This window comes from Crocodylus siamensis, chromosome 6, assembly GCF_052110815.1.
Source record: "Crocodylus siamensis isolate JL-2025a chromosome 6, ASM5211081v1, whole genome shotgun sequence".
In the NCBI taxonomy this organism is placed as follows: Eukaryota; Metazoa; Chordata; order Crocodylia; family Crocodylidae; genus Crocodylus; species Crocodylus siamensis.
The window spans coordinates 59390661-59418635 of record NC_143400.1 but is presented as its reverse complement, the minus strand read 5'-3'; the positions used below and the strand labels follow the sequence as shown (position 1 = coordinate 59418635).

Sequence of the window (27975 nt, the reverse complement as noted above, 5' to 3'; positions counted from 1 at the left end):
GTCATTCCTGCATATTTACTCACTGTACATGCTTCACACACCATGTACAGCAAGTGCTGCCCTTTTGACTGCAGCAAGCAAGAGCTTAGGAGAATTAGCCTGGATTTGTTTTTCAGGCAAACTGATGCAACTACAACAGATCTCACTTTCTGGTTATCCTCTTTCCTTCTGACTGGTTTCTGAAGTTTCCCCTAGTGTTTATACATATGTTGCATTTCTTCACTTTGACTTTGTTCAAACAGAAGGGTCCATACCAGCATGCAGCCAGGAGATTTACTTCTCTTTCCCCTTACTCTGTCCCACAAAGCAGTAGGGGGCCACAGTCACTTTACTAAAAAAAGAGCGAATGTGAAACTTACTGATTTCATGTCAAGATCAGGGAAAGAGCAGGAGGTTTGGGTTTTTTGTGAGTTATCACAGAAAAGTGAAAAAAAGGAGGGCAGACAGCTATTTAGACACATGTAACATTCTGCTGGAACAAGTTGCATACTATATTATGGAAAGAAATTTCTTCCTATTTCTTTTTCTAGGTAATAATCACTATGCTGTGATATAGTATGTTAATTTGTTCAGTAACTTCTATCCCAGCTACTGCCAGTACAGAGCATATAGGTACAGTACAGAGCATATAGGTATACCCTCACTTTAATCAAAAGTGCCCCTAGAAATAGCATTTATATTACAGAATACAATACATATAGAAGAGAACAAAAAGCTGTCAAGTCAGTTGAAAAGGCATTTTCCAAGGCACAAAATCCATTTATATAACTTACAAAACTACACTTACCATAGGGATGCTGTAGACCCTAAATTGATCTTGACTGCTGAGAGGAAAAGTAAGCTCTGTGGTAGAGATGATACAAATTTATACTAAAATGAACACTGAACTGAACCTGGAGAACACTGATGCAACTTGTGCTGACCACCTGTCAAGTTGTAGGCACCTGTGTTTTGCACTAGTTGAAATTTCTAAGTGTGTTTCAAGTAACGTAGATACATTTGTAGTAATCCAAATGCATCCCAAAAAAGTTTGTAGTTCCTGAAGTTACCTAACAACCAAGAAGCAAATGACTCTCAGATGGAAGTCGTCATTAAATCATCAATTTAGCTTCCAAGCAACAGAATAGAAAGACCAGAAGCCGTTATCAGAGAGAGGCGTTTTTAGCCCTCTAGAAGTGAACTGTTGCCGTTAAAATCTATGGAAGTTTGACTAATGCCCTCATCATTTACACAGGACACTAGGAGCTGATACTGCTTTGAAAAGGGAGATTAACCAACATAGTTGAGCTAGACATAATCAGATAAGTTAGCTTTATGCACTCTGAGAATGCAGCAGCTGATGGACAAACACTATCACACGTAGATTTGAAGTATAATTGTACTATTATATCACATCTCCCAAAATAAGGTTTGCTCAGCTACAATTCCCATTTACTATTAATGATCCTTGTCATTTAACAAAATGTTGCTCAGAAGAATTTGTATAGTAAGAAGAAGGAAACAATGTTTATACGCTCAGAGGAAGCTAGGGCAGAGTTGGTACCAACTTTGGAGAGAGACTGGTAACAAGGTAATGAAGCACAGTATCTGATGAAGTGAGCTTCAGCCCATAAAAGCTTGTGCTGTATATACATCTACTTTAGTTACTCTATAAGGTGCAAATCTACCCTGCCTTCAAAGTAATTAAGCCAAATAGCACCAGCTGCAGAGGGAGATCCGCATCTTAACTAGTTTAGGTATGTCAAACAACACCCATTTGATACTATTCCATTGCTGAGTGACTCCCACATGGATCTGAATCAGTGAGAGCAGACGTCAGTCTAGGGTATCACCTGCAATCACCAGCTGTCCAAGGAAAGAAACAGCAGTATGCTGACTAGACAGAGAGGCTCTAAAGATACTTCCTTCCTGATAGGTCAAACACACTCCTACCTAACCATGTGAAATGCTGATTATGGTAAGCATGTGGGAGAAATCACACATTTCCTTCCAAAATTAATATTTTAAATAAAATAGCCAACATGAAAAAACTGCTTTGCTGTTTTGACTCAGTGCCGTATATGCACACAGGAATATCAAATGGGATTAGAATTGACTTGAAATCCTTTACAAGAGAAGATGGCTTGATACTTGGACCAATCACTGTAACAAGCCTCACTGAGACACTGGAAAATCAATGGAAGCAGAATACTTTTGTATGACTGCCTCAGCAACTGCTCATGAGGAAATTGCACCTAGATTGAGGAAGACGACATTTGCTTGAGGTTATTTGGTCATTTTCTCTGCACAATATATACAGTACAGATTCAGATCCTAAGAAATGCTTGCAATTATTGCCACTCTTCTTATCCAGAATTGAAATGAAGCTCATTTACAAATTCATGTCCATCTACTTTGGCTATGACCTGATTTTAGAAACGTTAAACTCCACATGCATTAGGCTAGGCTTTAAGTGGTATTTAAAAATAGTATTAGCTAGTGTGATTTAAGAAAAATCACAAGCATGCGTACCAAATCTCACTAAAGTTACATTATTATGATATATTACATTTTCTGTGACTATCATATGACTAAACTGGGATATTCTAGATTTACTGAAGAGGCAGTACATACACCATAATTCAAAATGCAAGGCACACCCTTGATGTACCAATCAATTACAGAGAATAGTAAAAGTCTCCTGGCAGACTACAAGTTGGACAAATTAATACACCAGGCTTTTGGAAATGTATTTATTTTCTAAGTTGAACCAAATACCAAGCACATAAAGGGGGGGGGGTGTGCGTGCGTGTATAAACCTGTTGACAGCCTGAGGGGGGAAATGACTACAAAATGACTGTGAATCAGTAGAACAATTTAATTAGTAAAACTGCATGCAAGTCCCAGCCAAATTTCAAGCCACGTTTTGAGTCGAGCTGATTCAGTGGCTAAGAAATCCTCCTCTTAGCATTACCTTTCCCAGTTTTAGCCCCTCTGCTATAATATGAACTGACGCCTCCACAGGGCTTCAGAGCTTCTGCTTTCATAGAGCCATATATCAGAAAGCACCCCTACTGGAAAGGGTTTTAAGAAGGTATTTACCACAGCACCTCTTGTGCTAGCACAGTATGTTTAAAGCTAGTACAGTATGTTTAAAGTGTATCCCATAATTTAGAATGCAGTTAACACGTAAACATGATATACATGCACCTTAACTGACATTAAGCTGAACCACAGCCTTTACTATTTCAAAAAAAATGTGTACCATTTAAAACTCCAGCTTGCCTTCTCATATATAGTCATTAACCATTTTTAAAGTAAGACTCTTCTGCTGGATATCTGGGCAAAGCCTATAAAAATAATCAACCAAGTGGCAATGCTGCTCGCTTATATTTTCATACTTAACTCTGGTCAAATACATTCTTTTTACAGAAGAATAAATTAGCATTTTCATAACAGAAGAGCTCAACCACACCTAAATGTTAAAAAGCAGTAGACAAGAGGAAACAGTGAAGAATCCTTTTAGTGCAAGCTCCCTAGGAAAAGGCCTTTTGACCATGCCTTTAGCTATCATTGCAACAGTACAATGTATACACTGGCATAATTACCATAGGGGAAAAATTAAGCATTGCTCATTGATTTTTTTTTTTTAATTTATAGAGCCATACTCATAGCTGCACTTGCTAGCAACTCATTGGCCCAATTGCTAATAATTTTTTAGTTGCCTGAAAATCGGAGTCATAGCAGCAGTTCTTATCTATTAATACAATTCTGATCTATTATTCTCTGGGATTACATGGATATCCAGGGGTCAAAAAAAACTGGAAAAAACAGAACAGTGCATGCTCAGGCAGCGCATGCTGCTGAAAAACAGAGCTGGGCTGCCCTGAGCGATGCAGCAGCTGCCAGCCAGGCTCTGCCCAGCAAGATCACTGTGGCTGCACCCCAGAACCCCAGCTAAGTCTTCTGGGGCCAGCACAGTGCTGGCCCCAGCCTCCCCTACTGCCCCCAGGGTAACCTGCCACACAACAAATCACTCATGGAACCGGTGTTCCCCAAGGACAAGTAGCTGCGGCACAAGGTGTGCCACTGCTAGTTGTCCTGGGGGAACCAAACATCCACGCACATCTGCACACACCCCATGAGGTCATTTCATTCAACGTCCTGTTCAAGGCAGGATCATCCCTGACGGAATCACCCTACTTTCCACCTAACAACACACCACACACACACAACTTTAAACAAACAAACAGCAAGGTGTATCACTACTTACACCAATCTGAATTCCTAGCTTGTGCAGAGCTGTTTCTATTCACTCTCCTGGGTGACCCTCAAGACCTCACAACTGCCTCTAACACAGACCACACAGGCTGAATCCCTGGTTTGGAAGTACAAGAAATTTAAATGATCCCAAACTTCCACATGTGTGAGCATCACCTTCATGACCATTCCAAAATGCTGGCCCTGGGGAGTAAAGGACAGATTTCATCTGGCCACACAGACAGGCATTCTAGTACAAGTGACCACTGGCTAAACACTGAATTTTTCTGAAGGTAAACAGCAGTCATACAAACATCAGTTCTTATTTTTGTACTCTGTACTTATTTTCATGTATCTTCTGAATCACAGGTGTTTGCCTGGAGCACCCAAGAGCTAGAAATTTCCAACCTGAAGTTATTTGCATATGGTGATTTCCTAGGATCTTCTGGAATAGGCATTGTAGGCCAGTGCAGAAAGGCACAAAGAACTGCTTGGTCAAGTGTTCAGCCTGCAGTTTTATTGCATGTCTAAAGTGGATGTTGCCATATATTATTTCAAAAAATGCACAGCACTTAAATTAATTCTAAAAGCCCATGCAGTACTGGCACAATCACAGTAGCACAGAAACCAACCGAAGAATAAGTTATAAATTTGTAGGGTACTTCAATTTCCAGTCGTTTTCTGGCTTCTTCATCACTGGTGGAAACTTTGTACCAGTAGTATAGCATACTGAGGGCCAGCCTTCTGATGAATTGACGTGTGATCAAAAGAACAAGGACCCCAACTAAGAACTTTGCCAGCATGACCATCAGCCTTTTACTGGAGATTGGAGGAAAGCTGAGTTGAAAAGTTTCACTGGAAGAGTTCAATGGTGTGTACTGGTTAGTTAACCAGAATCCTATGATGGCTCCAGCTCCAGCTCCTAAGATAGTGGTTGTGTCTCCTCTGGTAGGGCTGTAATAGTCTAGTTTTGGATAGTTGTAACATAAAAGGAGGGGCACAACTATGGAAAATACAGGGCAAAATGGACTAGTTAATAGAAAGTGGTCTATGAGGTCCCATGCAGGATATGAGAGTGCAAGTAACACTGCCGATATCAGAGTTCCGCCAATCACATCCTGTAAAATAAATGAATAAAAGAAAAACCTTGTTAAATAAAACAGATTATAAAAAAAGAATGTTGTAATTCAAATGCGGGAAGTAAGATACAGTCAATAAATTAAAATATATTCATTTTCCTTTCCAAGTTATAAGATTACATAAGAAACTCATAAAATATTATATTTAACTAGGAGGTCACACATTAACAGCCTCAATCCCTTTATAATTATTTTCAATTCAACATATCCAGCTCTTCATATTCCTCTTCCCTCTTAGCGCAGTAGGGCAACAGGATGTTTACTGGACCACTCCATTGTACAAATAGGTCATTATCTGCCAAAAGGCATTCAAATGTTCAGCTCCGCAAGTGATACAGCTGGCTGCAATTTCCTTGCTGCTCTACATTTTGCATAGGAAAAAAAGACCTCCAATTATCCTAGCCACAATGATTCTATCTACCTAAATTCCCCATGCAGTCTATGTTGTGTGCTGTTTTACTTACTGACCTAAATTGATGCTCGCTAATCAATAGCTATGGCATTTCTGTTGACTTTCAGCCCTCATTGAAAGTCAATATAGTTAACTTCTAAATTCATGCTCCTAACAACAACCAAGTCATTTGAAACTGCAATCCTATCCTTTTTTTGGTATATAGATGTTTCAGGCCACCACAGTGGAAGAGACCATTATCTTAACGTGTAACAGGCAGCACTTAATTTCTGATTTTCCTTTCCTTTCATTATTATTTTTCAGTTACTCCAGGATATAGCAATGCTGCTGCTTTGTCTGTGGACTTTCACAGGATTCACTTTGCATGACTTAATTTCAAGGACAGTATTAAAACAAGTTTAAACATCACTGTAAATACAAACCTTTCCCCACCCATAATCCCCAAAATAATTTCATCATGTCAACAGGATTAGGATTCTCAATTTGCACAAGCAAGGGAAAGGTTACATGTTTCCTTTAACAAAGGAAACTACATATTATTACATTTTAGGGAGGTAACAAATATGAATACACATGAAACAAAATGTAAATGATGCATTTTCTCCTGTTTGGCAGAGTGCAAGCACCTTTAGGCAACAGTAATCCATCAGAAATGTGTTACACCAGTAATTGAAATCTGGAATGTAGTTAGCTGCCTGTGGCAAGCCCATGGAAGTTAAAACCTAATCTATTAACATAAGTAAATAAGGCGTTTTGAGGATTTTATTAATATTGTTGTCAACACCAATGCTGGGAAAGGAATCAAATGTTTCCCTGGATATTCATTGCATACTGCCAATAGAGATAAAAAGGCAATACAGAGAATTCCACTCTCCTAAACACCGTTCTATTATACAGATACAGCAGAAACTATAACATAAATTGTAGCTTTAACATAATCTTGGTTCCAAACTGCAGTTAGGCATTTACTGAATGTCAGAGTGTCAGAGCTTTCTGAAAAATTCATTACAATTGAACATTTATCTGCTCAGTAGCTGCCCAAAATGAATTGTTTATGAGAAAATTCCATTTTGAGGTATGCAAAGCCACAAAAAACCCCAAACCTAACAAAACAAAAAAATCACTTTGCAGCAGAAATATTTCATGACTTTTTTAAGCACATGTGGAACTCAAACATGGTGACATTGACAAGGTTCATCACACACTTGAAATATTTTATAAATGATTCAAAGGGTTATTTTGCACATGAATAAAGAAATAATGGAAATGTATAGCATTGAAGTTGTTTATACAGATGTAGCTTTATACTGCCATTTTACCATCTATAGCTGCTTAATAGTACCTGTACTGATACCAGTTTAAACTTAGTACAAAAATATGGTACAGCATGGGAATGGAAATGACATTCTGACCAAAACAAAGCTTTACTACTGCCAAAACTGAAATGCTCAGTTGGTTTACGGAAGTGATCCAAAATGCAACGTTTCACATCACTTCAATACTGAACTGAAATTTTCCATTTCTACATATACATTTCACAGGGTTCATCCTGAAGATCTTGGTTGAAGGGAAATCTTAATTGCACTATAGGATATGTTGTCCTCCAAGGAGCTAGGGCCATCAGAGAAGATGGGGGTGTGAACAACTCTCTAAGGGAATGCACTTTGTGTTATTGCACTGATGCAAACTATATGGTGTTAATTCAACAAACTGAATTATTTGAATTTAATTCAAATTGACCTGAAATTAAATTTCCTTTAAGTTTTCCCCACTTAAAATTTAAAATTTTAAGAAAAATTGAGATTGTGCCCACAAAAATGTAGATTCTGCAAAAAAAAATAAAATTCCATCCTAAAAATCATTCCAATGGGAAAATTCCAAGTAGCTTAATAATTTAGACTGTGAATGATTTGTAAAATGAATTTGTAAAATGTCAAGTACATTGAGGCCCCCAGTTTCAACTGTTCAATATATAAGCAAATAGGCCTGTCAACACTTGCAATTTTAAATATGAGTCTTGTGGTACTTGTTTTTCCTTAAGATCCAGCTCCTGCAGTCATGAGATTCTGTGAGCACATCAACATCCATTTTAAGGGTTTAGCTTTCATGACTGAAGAGAAAAGTTTGAAAATGCACAATTTTTTGCTTGCCACAAATACCACCAAAGCCCATATACTAAGTCCTCTTCCTCTGAAAGGAAGAGAGGACCTAGTATCCTGGCCAAGTAGTCAAGGTCCTTTGCACTGTTAAACAAAATAATATTCTTTACTCTTCTGGAGCACAAGGCCAATTCAAACAGAGCTTCCCTAACTAGCCCAACAATGTGAGGAGATGTAATGCTACCCATGTCAGGTAAATGCCCCATGTACATATGCACCCATGCAAATAGTACAGCCCAGATCTGAAAAACAGACCAGGGAGGGAGACAGGGCATAACAGGCCATAGACTTTGGCAGCACTGTACTTGGTAATCAGAAATGTGCCTATGTTGAATCTCCCTTCCCCTCCCCAGCCAAGTAAAATGATAGTTTTAAATATTGGCTGTGAAAACGTTTCCTGTTTTCCTTTATCTTTTCTCTCCATGGGGTAGAATTGGGCAATGTTGTTGTAAATATGAAGATCCAGGAAAAATGAAAGAGAAAGGACTTTTGTGGGTGATCTCTTACCTCAGGGAGACCTCCCAAGTACCTAGTTGGTCCATTAAAAGATATCACCCACAAAAATCCTTGCATCTCACATTTTCTTTCCACAGTCATTTTACTTTGGTGTTTCTTTTAAAAATAAATGCAGTTTAATATTTTCCCAATTTGTCAACAGTGAAAAGCCTCCAGAGATACCAAAATTGAGGGGTGAAGAGGGGAATAATTAATTAAAGTTTGGTGATTTTTTTTTATGACTAAGGAAATAACTATTTCATTTCCTATGTGTAGTTGCTCTTCCTCCTCCTGGCACTTTTTCCATTTTAATTGTAGCTAAAGCTGAGGTGTCAAAGATACAGTCCGTGGACTGGATCCAGCCTTCAGAGTCTTATCATTTGGCCCCTGGTATTGCCAGTGGGTCTCTGCGTTGACTTTCATGCAGTATGTAGGGAGTGCTGGATGGCCCCACTGTGCAGGAGGCACCCGCTCCAGCTCACCTTCCACAGTGGCGGAGGGGCCACCACATGAACCACAACCCCAGAGCAGTTGGAGCAGGACCGAACCACAGGCACCACCACCTCCAGCCACTTCGGGACACGCACTGGATCTGGAACATGGGATTGGTCTATGGATCCAATCCACCCGCTGAACTGGACCCATGCCACTCTTCCAGCCCACGGGGCCAAATGAGTTTGATACCCTTAGACTAGAATACTGCTACATATAAGCAAGGTATTCAACACACATATCAGCAAGGTATTCAACACATTTCATATGAGGGAAACTCATGAGGGAAACATAAAGAAAGAGAACTCAATTTAAAGAGAAATGGTTCATCAAGGAGAAAATTGTCTATTTATTGCTTTTATTAACCCACATTTAATAACTGATCAGCTTCCTATGATGCAAATAATTAAGGAAAAATGTGTCTTAGGCTTTCCAGTATATCCTTCTCCATTAAATCCTAAATAGTGACTTTAACACATACCATTTGTGAACCTGAATGTGGATTTTAGTGCTTCTCCTTGAGTTCATGTAATAGGGAAGTTTCTGCTTTTGCAAAAATAGATTAATCCATTTTGTATATGAATAGCTTCTCTTCCCAGTTAACACGTATTTTGCTGCCTACACAAGGCTATATTCCTGAACCAGAAACCTTCTATTTAATGGGTTGATTGGGTAGAGCTTTCTTGTGTTTACACTTTTATTGTCAGTCATGTTATAATGGAATAAAAGAGCTTGAGTTTCCTTTTCTGATGTGGAAGTAGATTCCCCTCTTCCCCCAAAATAATGTGGTAGGAAACACTGTATATATTGTGGGTTTAAGTTCAGTACATATTTTTAGTTTATACTAGTTTTGTAGATACCTCAATAGGATTAGCTCAAGAATTCTCCTCCATATATCACTGCATAAAAACAAAACTGAACTCCCTCTAAAATAATTGGAATATCAGAATTTGTACATGATTTCCTCCCCATCCCTCACCTTTTCACAAGGGACATGGTAGATATGGGGTCAGGTTTTCTGTCTGTGGGTCTCTGAGTTGACTCGCATGCAGTATATAGGCATGAAGTGTGGATGCTCCCACACTGCATGAGGCACCCGCTCCAGCTCACCTTCTACAGTGGCAGAGGGGTCACCACATGAACAACGACCCCAGAGCAGTTGGAGCAATACTGAACCACAGACAGCACCTGCTCCAGCCACTTCAGGACACACATCACTACACAACAACAAAACTGAACTCCCACTAAAATACCTGGAATATCAGATTTTGTACATGATTCCCCCTGCCCTTTTCACAAGGGACATGGTAGATATGAGGTAAAGTTTTCAGAAGTGCCTAAGTAATGTAGAAGCCTAAGTCCCAGCTTTCAATGAGACTTCACATTTCCTTGGATCTCTCACTTGTCACGGCAAGAGATGGCATTAAAACTTCTTTTTAGATTGTAAAAAAAAGTTTTAATGTTTCCAAGTAGCACAAACTGCCTGTTTAGCCAAAAGTCCACAGATATCAGATATGGATATATTTATCAAGAACCAACATGTAATGATGCTAGAAGATTTTGTCAATAGTAAATCACTATCTTGTGTAGCTTACAGTCATCCTTTGCATGCACCAGATTGCTCAAATCCCTTAACACATAACAATATAACAAAAAGAGTTTTAAACATTGTTCAAACAGTCTAAATGAAACTACTATAACATGGGTGCTTGACTTGTTTGATAACTGAGCCATGGATAATTATTCTGTGAGCACAGTATCAAACTGGTAGAGGATATCAAGTGGAGCTCTCCCCAAGGGTATATCTTGGGACTGCTCCTGTTCAACATCTTCACTAGGCTTAGAGCAGAGCCATCCAATTGGCAGCTCATGGGCCACATGCAGCCTGTGAAAGGTTAACATGCAGCCCCCAGGCTCTCTGAGGCCACCACTGCCCCAATCTCTTCAGCTGCAGTAGCGGCTGAGGTTTCAGGATCACTACGTCCTCCTCTGGCTTCCAGTGCCTGCCCCCACCCCAGAGGGCAGGGCAAACCCATGGTGCCAGGGAAGTTGGCAGTGCAAAGCACCTGTGCAGCCACAGTTACTGTCTGTAAAAATACAGATGGTCAGCAAAAAATCAGGCTAAAAATGCCTGTCTATAAAAGCTGTAAAAAAGCTAGTCATCTGTAAAAACTCTAAGTAGCTGGAGCTGATACAAGTCTGTGGTGGGAAAACAGCTGGATGCAGCACTAAAACATAAACAAAGCATAGCAGTGCCACCTCATGTTAGAGCAGAAGTGCAACACCCTGAACTGAAATCTTATCAGGGCTTTGTAGACTCCTCCCCCTAGCCATGTGCTGCTGCTGCTAAGTGCTGCCTGGCTGACTAACACTGCTATTCCACTGCTAAGCTTCTTTGTGGGTCTGTGCCAAGATGGGGGGAGCAGGGCCAGTAGGAGTAAGGCGGATAGAAGCCAGGGGGCAGCATGGTGCAGAGCATATAGCCAGGGGCACTGGGGTGAAGGGGTGAGTAGTGCACTGGGGGTGCAGGGTGCAGTATGGTAAAAAAACATTGCTGAAGTCAAACAGGGTTGCCCCCCCCACCCCCAATTACTGGAAACTTTTTACAGACAACCAAGCTTTTTTATTTACTTTTTTTACTACAGTTTGTACTTCACGCGTAAATCCGGACACATCCCTTCTGGCTGGGGCCTGGCAACAGGGCAAAGTCTGGCAGAAGAATTACAACTGCACTATATAAAACATTTATCAGTAAAAACTCATGTTAATAAAAAATGTTTGATTGTCAGCAAAGAGTGCAAATTGTTAAAAAAAAAATTATTTAACTGGCAATTCTGCATGCAGCATGGTGCCAGGGGAGGTACCCCCTGCCTGCATGTGCAGTGCATGGGTGGGAGAGGAGGGGTGCCCACCCACCTGCCTGCTCTTGCAGTGTGGAGCGTGTAGCCTGGGGCCCACTAGTACAGTCCCCATGGTGTGCAGCTGGTGTGGCCTGCAGGCCATGCGGCTTCTCTTGGCCCCAGCCCTGGTTGGGAGGATGGAACTGAGTGCACAATCATTAAATCTATGGATGATAGCAAGTTGTGTGGACTTCCAGTCACTTAGTGGACAGGAGGAATATTTTAAATTACAGTAAAACCTATGTTATCTGGCACCTTACAAGCCAGCATACTCTACTAAGTGGCATGCCGGCTTGTAAAGTAAAGTGAAACTGGAAGTGCTCACCGTGGTACTTTCAGTTTCTCCAAGCCCCCACAGCCTGGGGCAAAGCAGCCTGCACTGCTGAGCCTCCACAGCCCAGGGGCATAACAGGCTGCGTGGGGCCTGCCTCACTGTCCCACGAAGCCCACAAGAGGGGCGGCGATGCTGCAGGAGGGGCAGCAACACCTGGACACAGAGGGAAAAGCAGTGGCCTGAACAGGCAAGGATGCCTGTTCAGGCTGCTCAATTAACCGTCATATTTTGTTATCCGGCATCCCCCATTTCCGGGGGATGCCGGATAACAGAGCTTTTACTGTAATTTGATATGTTGGAAAAATAGTTTGAAAGAAAAAGGATGAAATTCTAAAAGGACAAAGTCTAAACTTCTACACCAGGAAAAAACAATGACACATACAAATACAAATAAAGAAATTGAATACGAGGATCCATTGAGGGATTATGAGGACCAATTAAGGGACCTGAATCTCTTCAGCCTCTGCAAGAGGGGGCTAAGAGGTGATCTTGTGGCCATCTACAAATTCACCAGGAGGGACAGCAGGAAACAGGGGATACGATGTTTACCAGGGCACCAATCTGGGTAACTAGAAACAATGGCCACAAACTGAAAGAGAGCAAATTTAGACTGGACATGAGGACAAAATTCTTTACAGTGAGGGTTGCCAAAATATGGAACACGTTTCAAAGGGAGGTGGTGCTGTCCTCTTCCTTGGAGGTATTTAAGAGGAGACTGGACAAACACCTGGTGGGGGTCATCTGACCCCATCACTCTTTCCTACCCAGGGCAGGGGGTCAGACTCAATGATGTGTTGAGGTCCTTTCTGACCCTAGCATCTATGAATCTCTAAATCTATGTTTTAGGTAGAGATGTTCCTATTTTGAGCACGGGGTTGGACTAGAGGATGTCCTGTGGTCCTTTTCCATCCTATTTTTCTAAGATTCTTCAGTTCTTCCTACTAACATGTCTATCTTCCATAATGGTGCCTTGCTTCCATACCAGCTGTAGGAGGGGATAAATATAATGATTAAGATACAGCAGGAGGAACCAAGAACCCTGGGTTCCACTTCAGTTTTACAGCTATCCTATTGTGCGACTTGAGCTTAATAATTTAACACCGCTGTATCTCTCTTTGTACATCTGTGAAAGTGTTTACATTGCATTCAGGAGGTGTGATTGCTGCAAAAGACAATATAGCCTGAAATCACATTAATCTATCTGGCTCAGGTAATAACAGCAGTGAAGACACAGAGGAACAGACTTCAGCAAGATTTGCACAAGGCCCAGGAGTGAACCTGCATATTTATTTTTGAAGCTCAAACACTAAGGCTGCAGATAGACCACTTTCAACCATATGCATAGCCATACTGCAATCGTGCCTCCCAGTGCTGTGTAGACATACTTGAAAAATAATTGATAACACTGTTTTTCTGTAGGAGCATTGCAAGGTTTGTCCAACTAGCATTTGCCAAATGATTTGAGACCCTTGCATGAAGGCAACTCAGAAGAACAGAAAATTTGGTGTACTTGGCCACACAACACAACATGGCCATTCAACTTCACATTTTTATTTTTTAAGGGTGCAGACAGAAGTGCAGCTCCCTGCTGTAACTGAGAACACTTTGCAGGAAGCATTCTGAGTTACAACAATCCCCCAAACCAAACAGAAGTTCACTGTTGGTTCCAGGGAGGAGGAGAATCTAGCTGCTGGCTGTCAGTTTCTGTACTCGGTTTTCCCTAGCAACGGTCCCTCCTCTTTCCCAGCCTGTTCCTGTTTCAGAATGGGAGAGGGGAAAAGGGAGTGGGGGGAGCTTATTCTAGGGTTCCCCAGCCAGCTGTGGAGGGTGGGGTGGATTAACTGAAGCATGCCCCCCCCGGGGGTGGAGGGCTCCAATACATTCCCCCAACCTCCAGCAGGGGCTGAAACCCCCCCAAACCAAACTCCATGTGTTCCCTTTCCCCACTCCCATTCTGAAAACAGCTCAAGGCTGGAAGGCAGTGCGGACACAAGTTATAGAAGACATTTTATTTTGAAATATCTTCATTTGACCTCTCATTTCATGAGGGGTCAGATTTTTATCTGTTCGGTCATTTTTGAAGCTGTCTGCAGCCATACACTTGTATTTGATCACAGCTATAAACTGCTTTCTGAGCTAGATCAGGCAAAAAATGTCACTTCTGTCTGTGCCCTAAGTGAGCTTGCACTTCCTGTAGTCTTGTTACAGATTTACACTTAAGCCATTATGTGTTGAGCTTGAGATCACATGAGATGCCACAAGTTGTGTAGCTAATGCAAGTGATCATGAACACCACATGCCCCTGGAGGCTGGGGGGCACAGTGAGCTCCAGAGGTGGTGGCGGCACTGCTGGTGGCGAGAGCATGGCAGTGGTGAGCAGTGAGCTCCCACAGGCCGGTGCAGCGCTGTTGGCAGCAGGGGCTGTGGGTGGCAAGCACCGACCATCCGTCAGCGACCACCCACAGATGCTGCCAGCAGTGGTGGCGGCAGCCAGCGGTGATCAAGGACTGCCTGCAAAGCCATCAGTGGTGTTGGCAGCACTTATGCAGGGGATGCACCGTCAACCTCAGGGGGTGCATGTGCACCCGCATGCACCCCCTACATGTTGCCAGTACAAGTGATTTATGTGTAGGGAGGTGATCTAATGCAGTCATACCAAACAAGAGCTAAAAGGAAAGGTTCACTGCCTAAAACTTAGACCTGTCTCCTAAGTAGGGCTATGCAAAATAATTGATTTTTTTCAGGTCACTTAAACTAAAATGAAACCCTGAAAAACAATTTCAGTTCAGATCAAATTAAAATGATAGACTAAAGGGCCTGAATCTATTAAGCCTCCACAAGAGAAGATGGAGAGGGGATCTGGTGGCCATCTATAAACTCACCAGAGAGGACCAGCGGAAAACAGGTGAGGCTCTGTTCCCCTGGGCACCACCTGGGATAACAAGGAATAACAGCCACAAATTGATTGAGAGCAGGTTCAGACTTGATATCAAGAGGCATTATTTTACGGTTAGGGCTGTCAGGCTCTGGAATGGGCTCCTAAGGGAGGTAGTGTTCTCCCCTACCTTTGGGGTCTTCAAGAGGAGGTTGGATAGATATCTGGCAGGGGGTCAGACTTGATGATCTGTTCAGGTCCCTTCCGACCCTAGAAACTATGAAACAAGGCCCTGACATTTTTTTTTTACCTCAGAATAAATAAAACCCTTATTTTCCCTTCAAGAAGAGAACTAGAGGTTGATGTTGTTCACAGAATGGGACCACTGGGTGATGGTGCCATTTTCCCTGTAAGCTTAGTGGTTAGGGCATCTGCCCAAGAAGGGACCAGGGTGGTAGGTCTAAGAGCCTCACCATTGCCTCTTCCTTCCTCCTGATCCTGTTTTGTGAATCTAGCCTTAATTTTTTTCTAGCAGAACCTATTTCGTAAATTTGACCCAAATTTGTGAATAGTTTCATGCTTACTTAAACTTAATTTTTAGCAAATATACATAAAACCATGTCATTGAAACCATGCTAGTTTTAATTAAAAGCCATATGAGGTTTTATCAATACTCTTAAACACTTCTATGGAATAATATGCTGCTGTGGACAAAAATGTGACACAAAGTATTCCCTCTCCTCTATTGGCTAAACATGGTTTTAATTTAAAAGTAATATTTTCCCAGGATGACTGAACTAGGATGAGAACAAGTTAATATTGTAGTACTGTGAGCTCTTTGGGTTTTTTTCACTGTACTACACAATTTAAATAAAATGCATTATGGTAAAGTAGAACTCTCATATTTCATATAATGCATAAGATACAGAATTTAGCTGATTTAAAAATAATGCCCTTGGGTCAGTACAGCAGAGGACACAGTTCCCATACTTCTTACATATTAAAGCAGCAAACTTATTCCTAGGGTCTCTGAATAACAATTGTGTCCACAAAGCTTGCAAACTAAATTGATATCTTGCAAAAACTTAAGACAACTAAACTATGTGCAGTGTGGACCTTTCATTGACTCTAATGAGGCTAGTCAGAGTGCCTAAAATTAAGCAGTCACAAATCTTCACAAGGTTTGGGCCTGGGTTTTAGCTAGGCTAGAACTTAGATGAGGGCTCTCTCAGGAACTCAAGTCAATACAGAAAGTAGTACTGTCAGTTCAGTAAGTGTCACTCTCCACAATTAGTGCCTCTCAGTTCTTCTGAATCTCTGGGAATTTTTCTTGAGACAACTGAAATGTTACCATTATTTCTTTTTTATTTCAGTCAACACATACAAGGATTATTAATTAATTACATTTATTCAAATGCTTTGCTAAGCAAAATAGAATTTTTTCTCTGTTTACCAAGAACAAACAGTCTAGTAGGACAAGCATTTAGTGGAATTAAGATGGTACACATGAAAAGTCAAGTTCACAGTACACCAAGCAAAGCTTTGGCTTACAGGGAGTGTTTTGCTTGGTGTTTCACAATAACTCATTTTAGTGCTAAGTTTCTGGAAATTTTGCACTGTTATGTATGTGTTGCTATTGTGCCAGAGCCAGCAGGAAGAATCCCACACCTACTCCCCACTTCTCTTCTTTAAAAAATGATAGCATACTTTTGGACAGTATGTTATGGCAGTATTATAAAGATTGCAAAGAGTGGCAACACCCGTACAAACAATTCTTTTTTAAAGATATATTTTTGTATGGATATTTCACAGCAATACTTTTTAAGGTTGTCAATACTTCTGGTTTTGAATCTGCATATATAGCCACCTTCTCCTGTCCTTTTAAATTTAGTACTAAACTACTGCCCTGACCAGGGTTTGCAAGAACTCGGCTGCTGGGAATACTCTCTTGCCACAGAACATAAACCAAGGGCCCCAAACACCGTGGATTTAAAGCAGTGGTTTTGTTGATGGTGAATACAGCAACAATTCAGCCAGGCCTACACATAAAATCTTTGTGACCAAATTAAAATAACAGTGCATCTTGCACAAAAATGCAAAGTAGCAGCTGGGACCATACAAAACAGAGGAACCCCAATTGGTTTTATTCTCTGTGCTAGATTATGTCAAATCAAGAAAATGGTCAACAGAGAACTGACATGCTCATCACGTGTGTGTGTGTGTGTGTGTCTCAGAAGCTAGCAAAGGCAAGATAGCTACATATGCATTTCAATTGACCTAGCAGCTAAGGGAAACAAAAGGCTAAATATGCATCTGAAGAGATACTTGTACAAGATACAGAAAAGAGGCCCTGTTACCTGACAAACACTTCTCCCAACAAACATCCTAAGGTATAGGGTATTAAAAATGTCTGAACCATTCCATGTATGTCTGGAGTTTGAAAAACAAACCATCACCTGTACAAGCTAGGCAAATGCACTCCATTGATATACAAATACCCCAAGACGGGTTTGGTGACACCTCTAAGTATCTTGCCTGACTGCTCAGGCCCATCACCTGTAAACTGACCTGCAACTGCAGGGCTGCAGAGATGCACAATTTTTACACGCAGACAATGCAAAAACAGGAGCCAGGCAAATAACCGTTATGGTATGATGATCAACACCTTCTCCTCCCTGTTTGTTTGGACTCTAAAATGCTTTGAAGTTATACAGTTAAACAGTATAAGAACTAACAGAAGTTGCCAGCAAAGTGTGCACTCCAGGAGAAGCAGAGAGATCACTGCTACACTGCACCCAGCTTAACCACCAACGGATCCTGCTTGGTGAAAGCTGCAAGACTGGACTAGCTTCCTTTGCCGGTATTGGTGAGAAACCAATATTGCTGCTAAATATGTACTAGGACTTTGTGGAGTAGCTCATTTTATTTTGGGAAGGAGTCTTTTTTCTGTCATTTGGTTTTATAAGCTTGCTTGTGGTATTGTTATTACAGCCTTTCTACTATTGATCAACCAAATGTTGTGTCAATTCTTGGGGCACTAGGTTTAAAAACCTGCTTTCTAAGTGCAACAGTTCTCAACCTCATTAAACTCAAGACACCCCTTGGAAAAAGACCACAACAGATCAGAATGTTTTTGATACTACAGATTCCTGTTTGAAATCTCGGGGGGGGGGGATTGTGAATCATGTGGAAATGTTTATACACCAAACAGTGCTAATAATGCATGACACCTTTAAAAGGATCTCAAGGCACCCTAGTACTGCATCACCCTAGTTGAAAATCACTGATTTAAAGTTTCCAAAACACATTTAATGTGTTTAACATATTCATAGCATCTGATGAGGCAGGCTGTAGCTTATGAAGGTCATGATCCTCTGAATGAGTTACTCTGTAACTCACCCTGCCTTGCCTTCTGCCTATCTTCAGACTAGTATGATTAACTACCTCTCTCCACCTTTAATGTAAAAATGTTCTCTTATATCCATCCTGGTTACTCATTCTGTTTATCTGAGATCCTTGTATGACTTCATTTGGACATGGTATCATACTACACAGCCTGTTCTAATCTGTTACATAATATGTGCCACATACTCTCCAGACACTGTAATGTTTCACTACAGTGAGGACTGCATTTCCCTGGTGAGCAAAATGATCCAAACATATAGTCTACATATCAGCTTGTAAAGCACTTAAGATTACTTAAGGACTAATGGTGCTATAAGAAAGCAAGCTATAACAGACCAACTGGGTGAAGGTTGTAGGATCTATATTACAGCACATAATCTGCTTTTTTTTATATCTTAATTGTATAAGTAGCAAAAATATATCAAGCTTAGATCTATACTTCTTGGAAAATGAACATAATTTATCTTGTTTTCAGAGGACAGTTTTTCAAAATAAAAAACAAAGTTATAAAAAGTGATCCTTTGACTCATTCATTGTAATCCTCCCTAAACAGTGACCACATAAAATACTACTGAGTTCTAATCATGGCTCTGCCTGTGGAAAACTACATTATTAGTAAGGTTGTCACAAGATTAAATATGGCTCTCAAGTGATTGTCTGCTTCTATAATCTCACATACCTTCTTGGAGACAGGAGAGCATGCACTAAGGTAAAGGAGAAACTGAGCTCGGTTGTGATCACTAATGCAAAATCCATTAGTTTGGTGCATTAGGAAAGTCCTAATGTTAGCCCTGAAGGGTTAAAAGGATGATGAGTCTCATCCCCACTAGACTTTGACGACTGTCTTTAGCTCATTAAGTTCTGTGATGAGCTTTCTTCCATTTGGGTGCTATACTGTAACATATCTGAAAACCAACATGCATAATATATCTTAGTAGATGCAATCTAGCTTCCTCCCTTCTACACAGGACCCACTGATGCTTTAAAAAGAACACAAAAATTTCCTGGTTTCCATGCAACCAGTGTCTGTGATCAGGGATACCAGGAATAGGACCCGAGTTTTAAGGCAAAGAGCAAAGGGGGCACCCAGGTCAGTCACAGCTGGGTGTTAGCCATTTGATTGCCTTGGATCAGAGAAATGGGGGTGTCTCTAATAGCCCTTTGTGACTGTAAAACTTTCTCTCTAGGTTACAGAATCTCTGCCACAAAAGTTCATTAATACTTCTCATTGTGTCTGTGACTGATCTTCCGAATTACATGCAGAACCTCATTAATTCCTACTCTGTTAGCTCTTTACAACCTGAAAAAATAGTGGCATCTCCTCACTTCTTAACAAAGGTTTAAGAGAATTCTGTACATCATCTTCTTTTATGTATCACTTTAATAATACACAGTCATGTAACTTTCCACCCGTGCAGATGTAGGTATATCAGTAAAAAGCTACTTCACACTAGGATAGTTATTCCTATATGGAAGAATAATCGTATTGGTGGTGTAGGCTTTGGTAGGGATAGACACCTCCAAACTATAACAGTTGTAGCAGTAAAGCTTATCAAGTGTAGTTCAAGCATTAAACTTAACTTTTGCAGACTGTACTATGTAATGTTTGCTACTATATCAGGAAGATTTAAACAATTTAACCAAACTCAAATAATTACACTAACTATACCTTAGAATACAATATTCTTGCTGTTTTAAAATTGCATTTGTTGACTCATTTGCTCATTTGAAATATTTAGTACAAGTGCTAGATTTCTGTCAATATTTTAATGAATAATTTAATTGGGCAAAATGTTTGCAGAAGGTAAACTCTAAACTGAGATGTGACCACTGGTACTGGTGTCCAAACCGTTACAGCTTCAATTGAAAACACTGAATAATTGCAATGGGCTTGGCAGTAGTACGGGTGAGGCACTGAGAAAGAGAATTTTTAGTTGAAAACTATTCCTAAAAATTTGCAAAAATATGCTTAAATGAATATGTCGCAAGGCAGTGAAGTGCCCTGCTCCTAAAGAAGGACAGGTGTGGGTTGCTGGGACAACCCCAGAGGTCAGCTGACCAGAAGGGGGGGCAGGGCCTGGCCTTTATAAACAGCCTAGGCTGAGGCCAAGGGGCAGTTCCCTTCTGGCAGCTGTGAAGGAGAGAGTGCTGCTGGGAGTAGGCAGAGGTGGGAAGCCTGATGACCTGAGCAGTTCATGGGTGAGAATACCAGGCAGAGGAGCCCTGGCAGGGATGGAAATAATGATGAGCCAGAGGGCTTTGGGTTTACGTTTTAAGCCAGGAGGCTAGAGTTTGAGTTGGGGCTGATTGGCTGATGGTTTTTGTTTGTTGTTACACCGGAGGACTGGCTGAGGCTGTAGGGGTTGGAGGAGGCCACATAGGAACTCCCCAGTAGTGTGGGGGTTCCTGGTGCCAGAGAAGGCACAGCAGTTTGGTGCCGGACACTGCTGCTGTGTTTTGGGGTGTCCTGACCCTGGCCCCAGTGGGGGCAGTATTGGGAGAAGCCCAGCATGGGCACAGGTGAAAGGCCCCAGTGAGGTGCAAGACCCAGAGAAGGGGGTCTGGGGGCCAGGTAAGGCTGAGGCTGCCTGAGCCCCAATTGGGAGAAGCCCAGTGGGTGTAAGACTCGAGAAAGGGGGTCTGGGGGCCAGGTAAGGCTGAAGCTGCCTGAGCCCCAGGAGGGGGTGAGCGCACGGGGGAGCCCCAGAAGGGGACAAGGGCTCGGAAGGGCGAGCGTAACAAGGCTAGTTAGACCTAACAACATCTGAGAGGCTTGAGGCGTGGTATAAGGGGTGGTAGGAGCCACGCGTGGCCCTGTGGGTTGTCCATGCACCCTTGTTATCTCGCCCGCCACGACTTTGATGGTGAAAGTATTGTAAGGGAGGCTGCCTTTTACCTGCTTGAGCACAGTACCCCTTGGCGTACTCCCGCTGGTACCCCCGTCTACCGCTGATTCTGTGTACTATGAAACTATGAGTACACAGAATCAGTGGTAGACGGGGTACCAGCGTGAGTACGCCAAGGGGTACCGTGCTCAAGCGGGTAAAAGGCAGCCTCCCATCAAAGTCATGGCAGGCAAGATAACGGGTGCAGGGACACCCACTCGGCACAGTAGGGGGCGCCAGGAGAGATCACGGCCACTCCTGGGTCCCCACCCTGTGACAGAATAAATTCTAAATACATTTTGGATAATTTGTAAACATGAAAAGAGGCAAACTTGTGAAATAACTATTCAGTATAGTTTCATGCCCCACTATGGCACTTTTCAGATGGTCATTCCTTACTGAAAGCCCTTATTTGGCTTTGTGAAAAAGCAGGATTTAAGGCATTTGGGAATTTAGAGGCAAGCTGAGAGAGAGGGGACACAAGAATCTTTTTTTTTTTTTTTTTTTTTTCTTACCCCAAATGCCATCTAAATATAAAGAGGTCTCTTTCATTATCATGAATGCTAAGGGGAATAAGCTAAACATTTTTTAGTGACTGGCTTAGGTCACTAGTTAGAAAAATAGAATGTCTCCAGTCATTGTTTTGAGCCAGTAGGGTTGAAAGGACGGTAAGGCCCTGTTTTATAGATTTCTTCATTACATCTAATAGAGTAAGTACTTCATGCATTACAGCTGTTATAATGTTTCTTTATATACAATTGATCATGATATATTTTGAACAGTATGTATTGTGAATAGCATACAAAGGCTGTAAACTGCTTTTACTCACTGAATTTCATATTTAGGAAACTACTTCACACTTCTCCTTGCTCTATAGAAAATACCAATTAAGCTTCCTTGTGTTATGAAAATACTCCATAGTGGAAATGTGTAGGGATAGAATCCATGTAGGCAAATTAATCTGCTATTCATATTTAACAAACTACTGCCACAGGGGTAACTGAATTATCTATAATTGCTCTTAGTCAAAGCAGGCAGATCCAAAAAACCCACACACTTAAAAAGAAGTTGTTTCTGAGCTTTCCCTTGGATCATAATATTTTTCAGTCGCTTAGGGTACATCCAGAGGACCATGCACATGCTTACTGGGATGTCTCAAAGCAGTTTAGGATGCCGCAAGCAGCACACCGGGAATGAAAAATTGTTCCCTGTGCTGCATAATTGCAGTGTGGACCCTAAATTAGCTATGTGGAAATCCAGATATTAAAAAAATAACCTACTGAAAAAAGTGGTGCAAGCCATGCTTCTGGAGCATGCCCTGAAGCAACTGGAGAGGCTGGGTCCTCCAAAAAGACACTTTGGCACCTGGCTAGAGTGTCTCTATAGCTGCCCCATGCTCCACTGCCTGCCTCAGCATGCTGGGTAAATGAGGGGGGCAAGGCTGCAGCAGTGACTCCCAGGCTCTGCCCAAGTAAGTAGAGACATGGGGGTGGCGGAGGACTGTGGGTAGAGGGTATGTAGGAGAGACTGTGGGGGATTATGGGTGTGGATGTGAGAGGGACTGTGGGTGGGGGGGGGGGCTGCTTGAGAGGGGTAGGTCCTCCGCCTCCCCACTGCACAATGCACAACCCCCAGTATGGCCCACAACTGCCCCACATGGCCCACAGCCTCCCCACAGCTGCAGTAGCCACTGCCATTGAGGCATTCTGGTCCCACTATTGACTGACAGAGCCCCCCAGCAGCGTGGTGCAGCCCCAGTCATCTGGTGCTGCATTGGCACTGCACACAGGGGCCACGCACCCTCGGGCATGGCCAGGTCCTGCCTACATGGAGCTGGCATGACCTGACAGTGCATGGGGCAGAACTGGGGGTGCACAGCCCCTATGTATGGTGCCAATCTGGCAACAGGTAGCCGGGGCTGTGCTGTGCAGCCAGGGGGCTCTGCCAGTCAATAGTGGGACCTGAGCGTCCCAATGGCCGTTGCTGCTCCGAGGAGAGAGGAGGGTTTGGGCTGTGCAGGGGGGCTGTGGGTTGGGAGTGAGGGATAAGGGCATGGTCAGGGCACCAACATATCAGTGTTGCTCCTGGTGAGAGGAGGGGGCCTGGGCAGCTCTGATTTTTCTGACTTCAAAAAAAAAAAAAAAAAGGCAAACACCAAAGTGTATAGATATTTAGAACTGATTTATTATGATGATAGAAGCAATGGAAGGCTTCCAAATTGCTTAAGAGTTGTAAATATATCAATAAAACATTGTCCAGCTGACCTCTCTGTACATAGTGGCACTTCATTTTAATTGCAGAAGAACACAGATTTGGGGTATATTAATGAGAGAATATGGGTTTCTTATAAGAGAATTTGCAGTTTTAAAATGGAATACCAGGATCTCTTCTGGTGAGGCAAGTGGCAAAACCCAGGCAGAGGAGCCTGCCCAGGACCAGCATTAGGGACCCAGCGGGAGGGGTGGCTGACTTTCTAGCCATTTGGGGCCAGGAGGACATACTTTGACAGTTTGAAGCAGGCCACTGCAAGGAGCACATGTTGTGGGCGATAGCTGCCCAGATGGCAGAGTGAGGGCACCAGAAGACATGACAGCAGTGCCACCTGAAGGCTAACTATATGCAGCCATGGCCAACTGGCCCAGAGGTGCAGGCAGCTCTGCTGTAGTGCCTATGTCACAGCCCTGGCAGCTGTGTGGTCCTCGTCTAGGTCTGGCAGTCATGGAGCCATGGGGCTGCAGGTCCAAGGGGGTGGATGCTGTCACAAGTAGGAGTAGGTCACAGCCAGGCAGCAGCCCCTGCTGCCAGACTGCTGCAGTGGGTAGAGGGTGCAGGGGACACTCTAAGTTAGGACTGCTTCACAGCAGTCCAGCTGGCACAAGGGGCTAGTGTCCCCAGATGCCAACTGGCTGAGCTTCAGACCCTGAGCTCCTCCCCAAGGCAGCACATTGCCAGCCTCTAGCTCCCCTGACTGAAGGAGCTGGGCGGGGTCAGTTTGCCCCAAGTGGCACAATTTGCCCCACACCAAAGTGCATGTTCAGGTATGTGTGCTGAGATACAAATCTCTGGCACAAATTTGTGCCACTATTTGAGTTGCTGCATGCACACCTGCCTGCATGTGTGGACACACCCTAAGGGTGTGTGTGTGGGTGGGGTGGCTTGTGGGTGGTTGTAGAGATTGTGGGTGTGAGGCTTGTGGGGCTTATAGGGCTTGTATAGGGGTTTGTGGGGGTGGTTTGTAGCTGGGTATGTGGGTGGGGGGGGTTGTGGAGGTGGGAGGACTGTGGAGCAGGGCGCTACTTGAGAGGGATGGGTCCCCTGCCTGAACCCCACATGGTGCATAGCCCCCAGCAGCAGCAGCCACTGCTGGGCACTCAGGGCTCACTGCTGGTAGAGCCCCGCCATGGCGCAGCACAGCCATGGCTGCCTGAAATGCAGTGTTGCCTGTGCCACATGTTGCAGGCGTGGGCCACCCTGGCCTGTGGGCACGCACCTTTGGGGCTTTGCACTCTTGCTGTCACGTGGGGTCCAGGATTTTTTTTTTACCGGGATTTCCTGGTATCAAATTTAGGGTCCACACTACAAATATGCAGTGCAGGGAATTTCCCTCTTGCAGCATCTCGGACTGCTTTTAGACACTGTAGTAGGCATACGCATGCTCATTTGGACATACCCTTGGAGTTTACCAAATCAGTGGACACTTTGAACTTTAGCTATGCCCACATTTTCAGAGCATCTCAGGAATATGACAAGTTTAAAAAAGATTAACTTGTCAGGAAAATGCTTTCCCCCTTATTTGTCACTACATAATTTAGCTTCAGTTCTAGGTGTCAAGTTCTGCCAGCTCCCTGTGCCTAACATGCATCACTAACTCAATATTTCTAGTTGTCATATATACTCCATGACTAAACCAGTGTCTAATATTTCTGGATATTATCATGGGCAAAAAAAATCTGTGGTACAGTGCATTTAAGTTGGTCAGTCATATTTCCCCTTAATGTAATCATTAATACTTAAGAGCATAAGACAATTTAACCAAGATTTAAAAATTGCACTCGAATTTTGTATCCCAACACCTTGACAGACTGGTTGATTTATACAACAACTTCCCTTCTAGTTAAATATCTGAACTACCAAAGAACATTACTACAGTTACCAGCACTGCACACAAACAGCCTTAGACCTACATTTGGCTTGTGGGGTCCACGAATACAAGCTCTCTCTATCCTCCAACCCCATCATTGGGAAATATGCACCAATTTAACCTAGTGGAGCCCTCAACGATTGTCCTGGTTGTTTGCCCCTGAAATGAGCTAATTAAATACAGGAAATATATACACCCTCTAAACATAAAAGAGAGTAAAAATTATCATAATTTACACATGAAAAAGAACAAGGCCAGAATTTAATGATGTGCATCTGAGTGTTACTGCAAGGAACTAAATCTATATTACAGTTGCTTATATTCAAAGAAGTTTCTTGTAGAGAGAGGGTCTAAGACATTTGGATGGTAATGTAGGAGAAAGGAGTTTGGTATGTGTGTCATTATTGCTAAATTATCAGTTTCATGAATTTGTAGCAATTGAATTGACAAGAAATGAACATTTGTATATGGGGAAGTCACACTGACTGGTGTTGACACTCTAACAGTATTAGGAACTGGACTAGTCTAGTAGCGCTCAATCTGTGGCCTGCAGGCAGGAACCTGTGAGAGAGTGCTTATGCTAAGCAAGGCCTAGCATTAAAAAAAAAAAATGCACTAAAACTCCCAGAATGCTTCAAGGAGGTTGAGGAGTCAGCGATTGACATTCTGGTAATCACTTTCTGACCCTTAGATGAAAATACTGAACTTCTGACCTTTAAATAAATGATAAAAATAGCAGACATGCCGCTTACATTGTTAAGAATAGGAAACTGCATGGCTAAACCACAATGACGAAAACCCCCCCGCATATTATGTCAGTTTTGACATTTTAACCCTGCAAAATCCAGCAAAACATAGATGAATAATGTATTTAGGTTATAGAAAATTAGCATAAAAAATATAAAGGTCATTAAGAATTAACATAAGAAGCGTAATGATTATAATACAAAGCGTATCACCTGATATTATAATATAGATAGTTAACTAAATAACCAATAGAAGTAAGAATTAGAAAATGCATATGTATAAGTGTTATCATATATAACTAATAGTAAAGTTATGTTAGATGCCTCGCTTCCACCATGGGGACAGTTTTGTATCTTTTGCCTAAAAAAAGATAAGGGACTCCTTTTAAATGAGCTGTTGACCAGTTCTGAGACTACTGAATCAGGCAGACGCACCTAGCCTCCGGGTTAGAGAGCAAGGGCTTGATTTGGCAACCTCGTGAACCAACAGACCTCCTTTAGTTTATGACTTTGTGAAACAATAAAAGTTTTAAATTGAACAGGTCTGAGCCTGTGCTTAATTCAGTCCTATATAATTTGGCATCGAGCTCCCACAGAACCAGCCCATGAAGCTGTGTCATCTGGTCTGCAGTGTTCCCCACAGATCTGAAAATTTGGCAGCAGGGAAGCTGTGGCAGTGTTACTTTCTACGGCAGAGCCCAGAGCCACAACAATTTAAAGCTGCTACTGTATCCAAATTTCCAGACCACGGGTGGAATTACATGGCCTCCATATGCCAGATTCCGCTGGCACATGGGATTGAGCTGGTGCACAGGGTTGTTCCATAATCAGATGAGGCACAAAAGACCAGGCCAGCATGCAGGGTCACACCTACAGACCAACCCCGTGCTGGATCAATTCCACAGATTAACCCCACATGTGGGATCTTGCCCATGGGCTGGTGTTGTGCCCAATCATCTAACCCATGGACCAGCTGCACGATATTCAGTTGGCTGATGAGGCCAGATAGGCTGAGCACCACTGGGCTGGCCTATAGTTACCTACCTCTGAGACCATGCAACTGTTTACCATGAGGGAGAGTCTTCTAACAGTGGTTGACAAAAAATCACTGGAGCAGGGACAAGACGACAGAACTCAGCAGCAGTTCAAAAAGATTCTCACCTTTCCATGATCTGAAATAGATACCAATCCACCTGTTCATTCTAGTCTTCCCATAAAGTACTATCTGTGGAGTGACCTCACAAAACATGTGCACTGATAAATAGAAATTTCTATTTGTATAAAGAATTCTAAGCTTGCCTCCTGCTGGCAGGGAAGTAGATCAGTATTTAAGATAAGTTTAGGCAACATGGTGATGGGCACCAATGTAAGAAAGATCTGTAGTTCATCTTTATCCTTACCAGCACAGTGTGCATTCCAGTGTAAATTCTGCTGAGACCCACTAAGGTAGAAAATACAAATGCTGCTATTAGTCCTAGTTCAAATGGGTACTGCAATGAGAAGAAGAGAGAAAAAAGTTACCATTAAAAATTACTAACATTAAAGAATGTCAGTAAGTACATTTAAAAATATTCTCCACATGGATGTAGGATTCAGAATTGACTCTTGAGAACTGCTATTCCAGAAACCTAGTGGGAATCAGGATTATTCAGTTAGGTGCTATGGCTGCTGATAGCCATGAAAAAGCAACCCAGCACTTCACTGGAAGAGGAAGTGTGTTAGCTTGACCCAGCTCCTCAGCAGCTGTATAGAT

At 42.4% G+C, this 27975-nt stretch overlaps 1 protein-coding gene across 1 annotated transcript in view; it reads right to left on the bottom strand.

Moving 5' to 3' along the window:
• Window positions 1–27975, bottom strand: part of SGPP2 (sphingosine-1-phosphate phosphatase 2) — a 109861-nt gene continuing 81886 nt past the window's right edge. The window contains exons 4-5 of the mRNA XM_090054486.1: window positions 27623–27712; window positions 1–5357 (exon numbers count right to left, since the gene is read on the bottom strand). Of these exons, the coding sequence (XP_089910612.1) occupies window positions 4812–5357; window positions 27623–27712 (636 nt within the window). The 3' untranslated portion in view covers window positions 1–4811. The remainder of the gene's footprint in view (window positions 5358–27622; window positions 27713–27975) is intronic.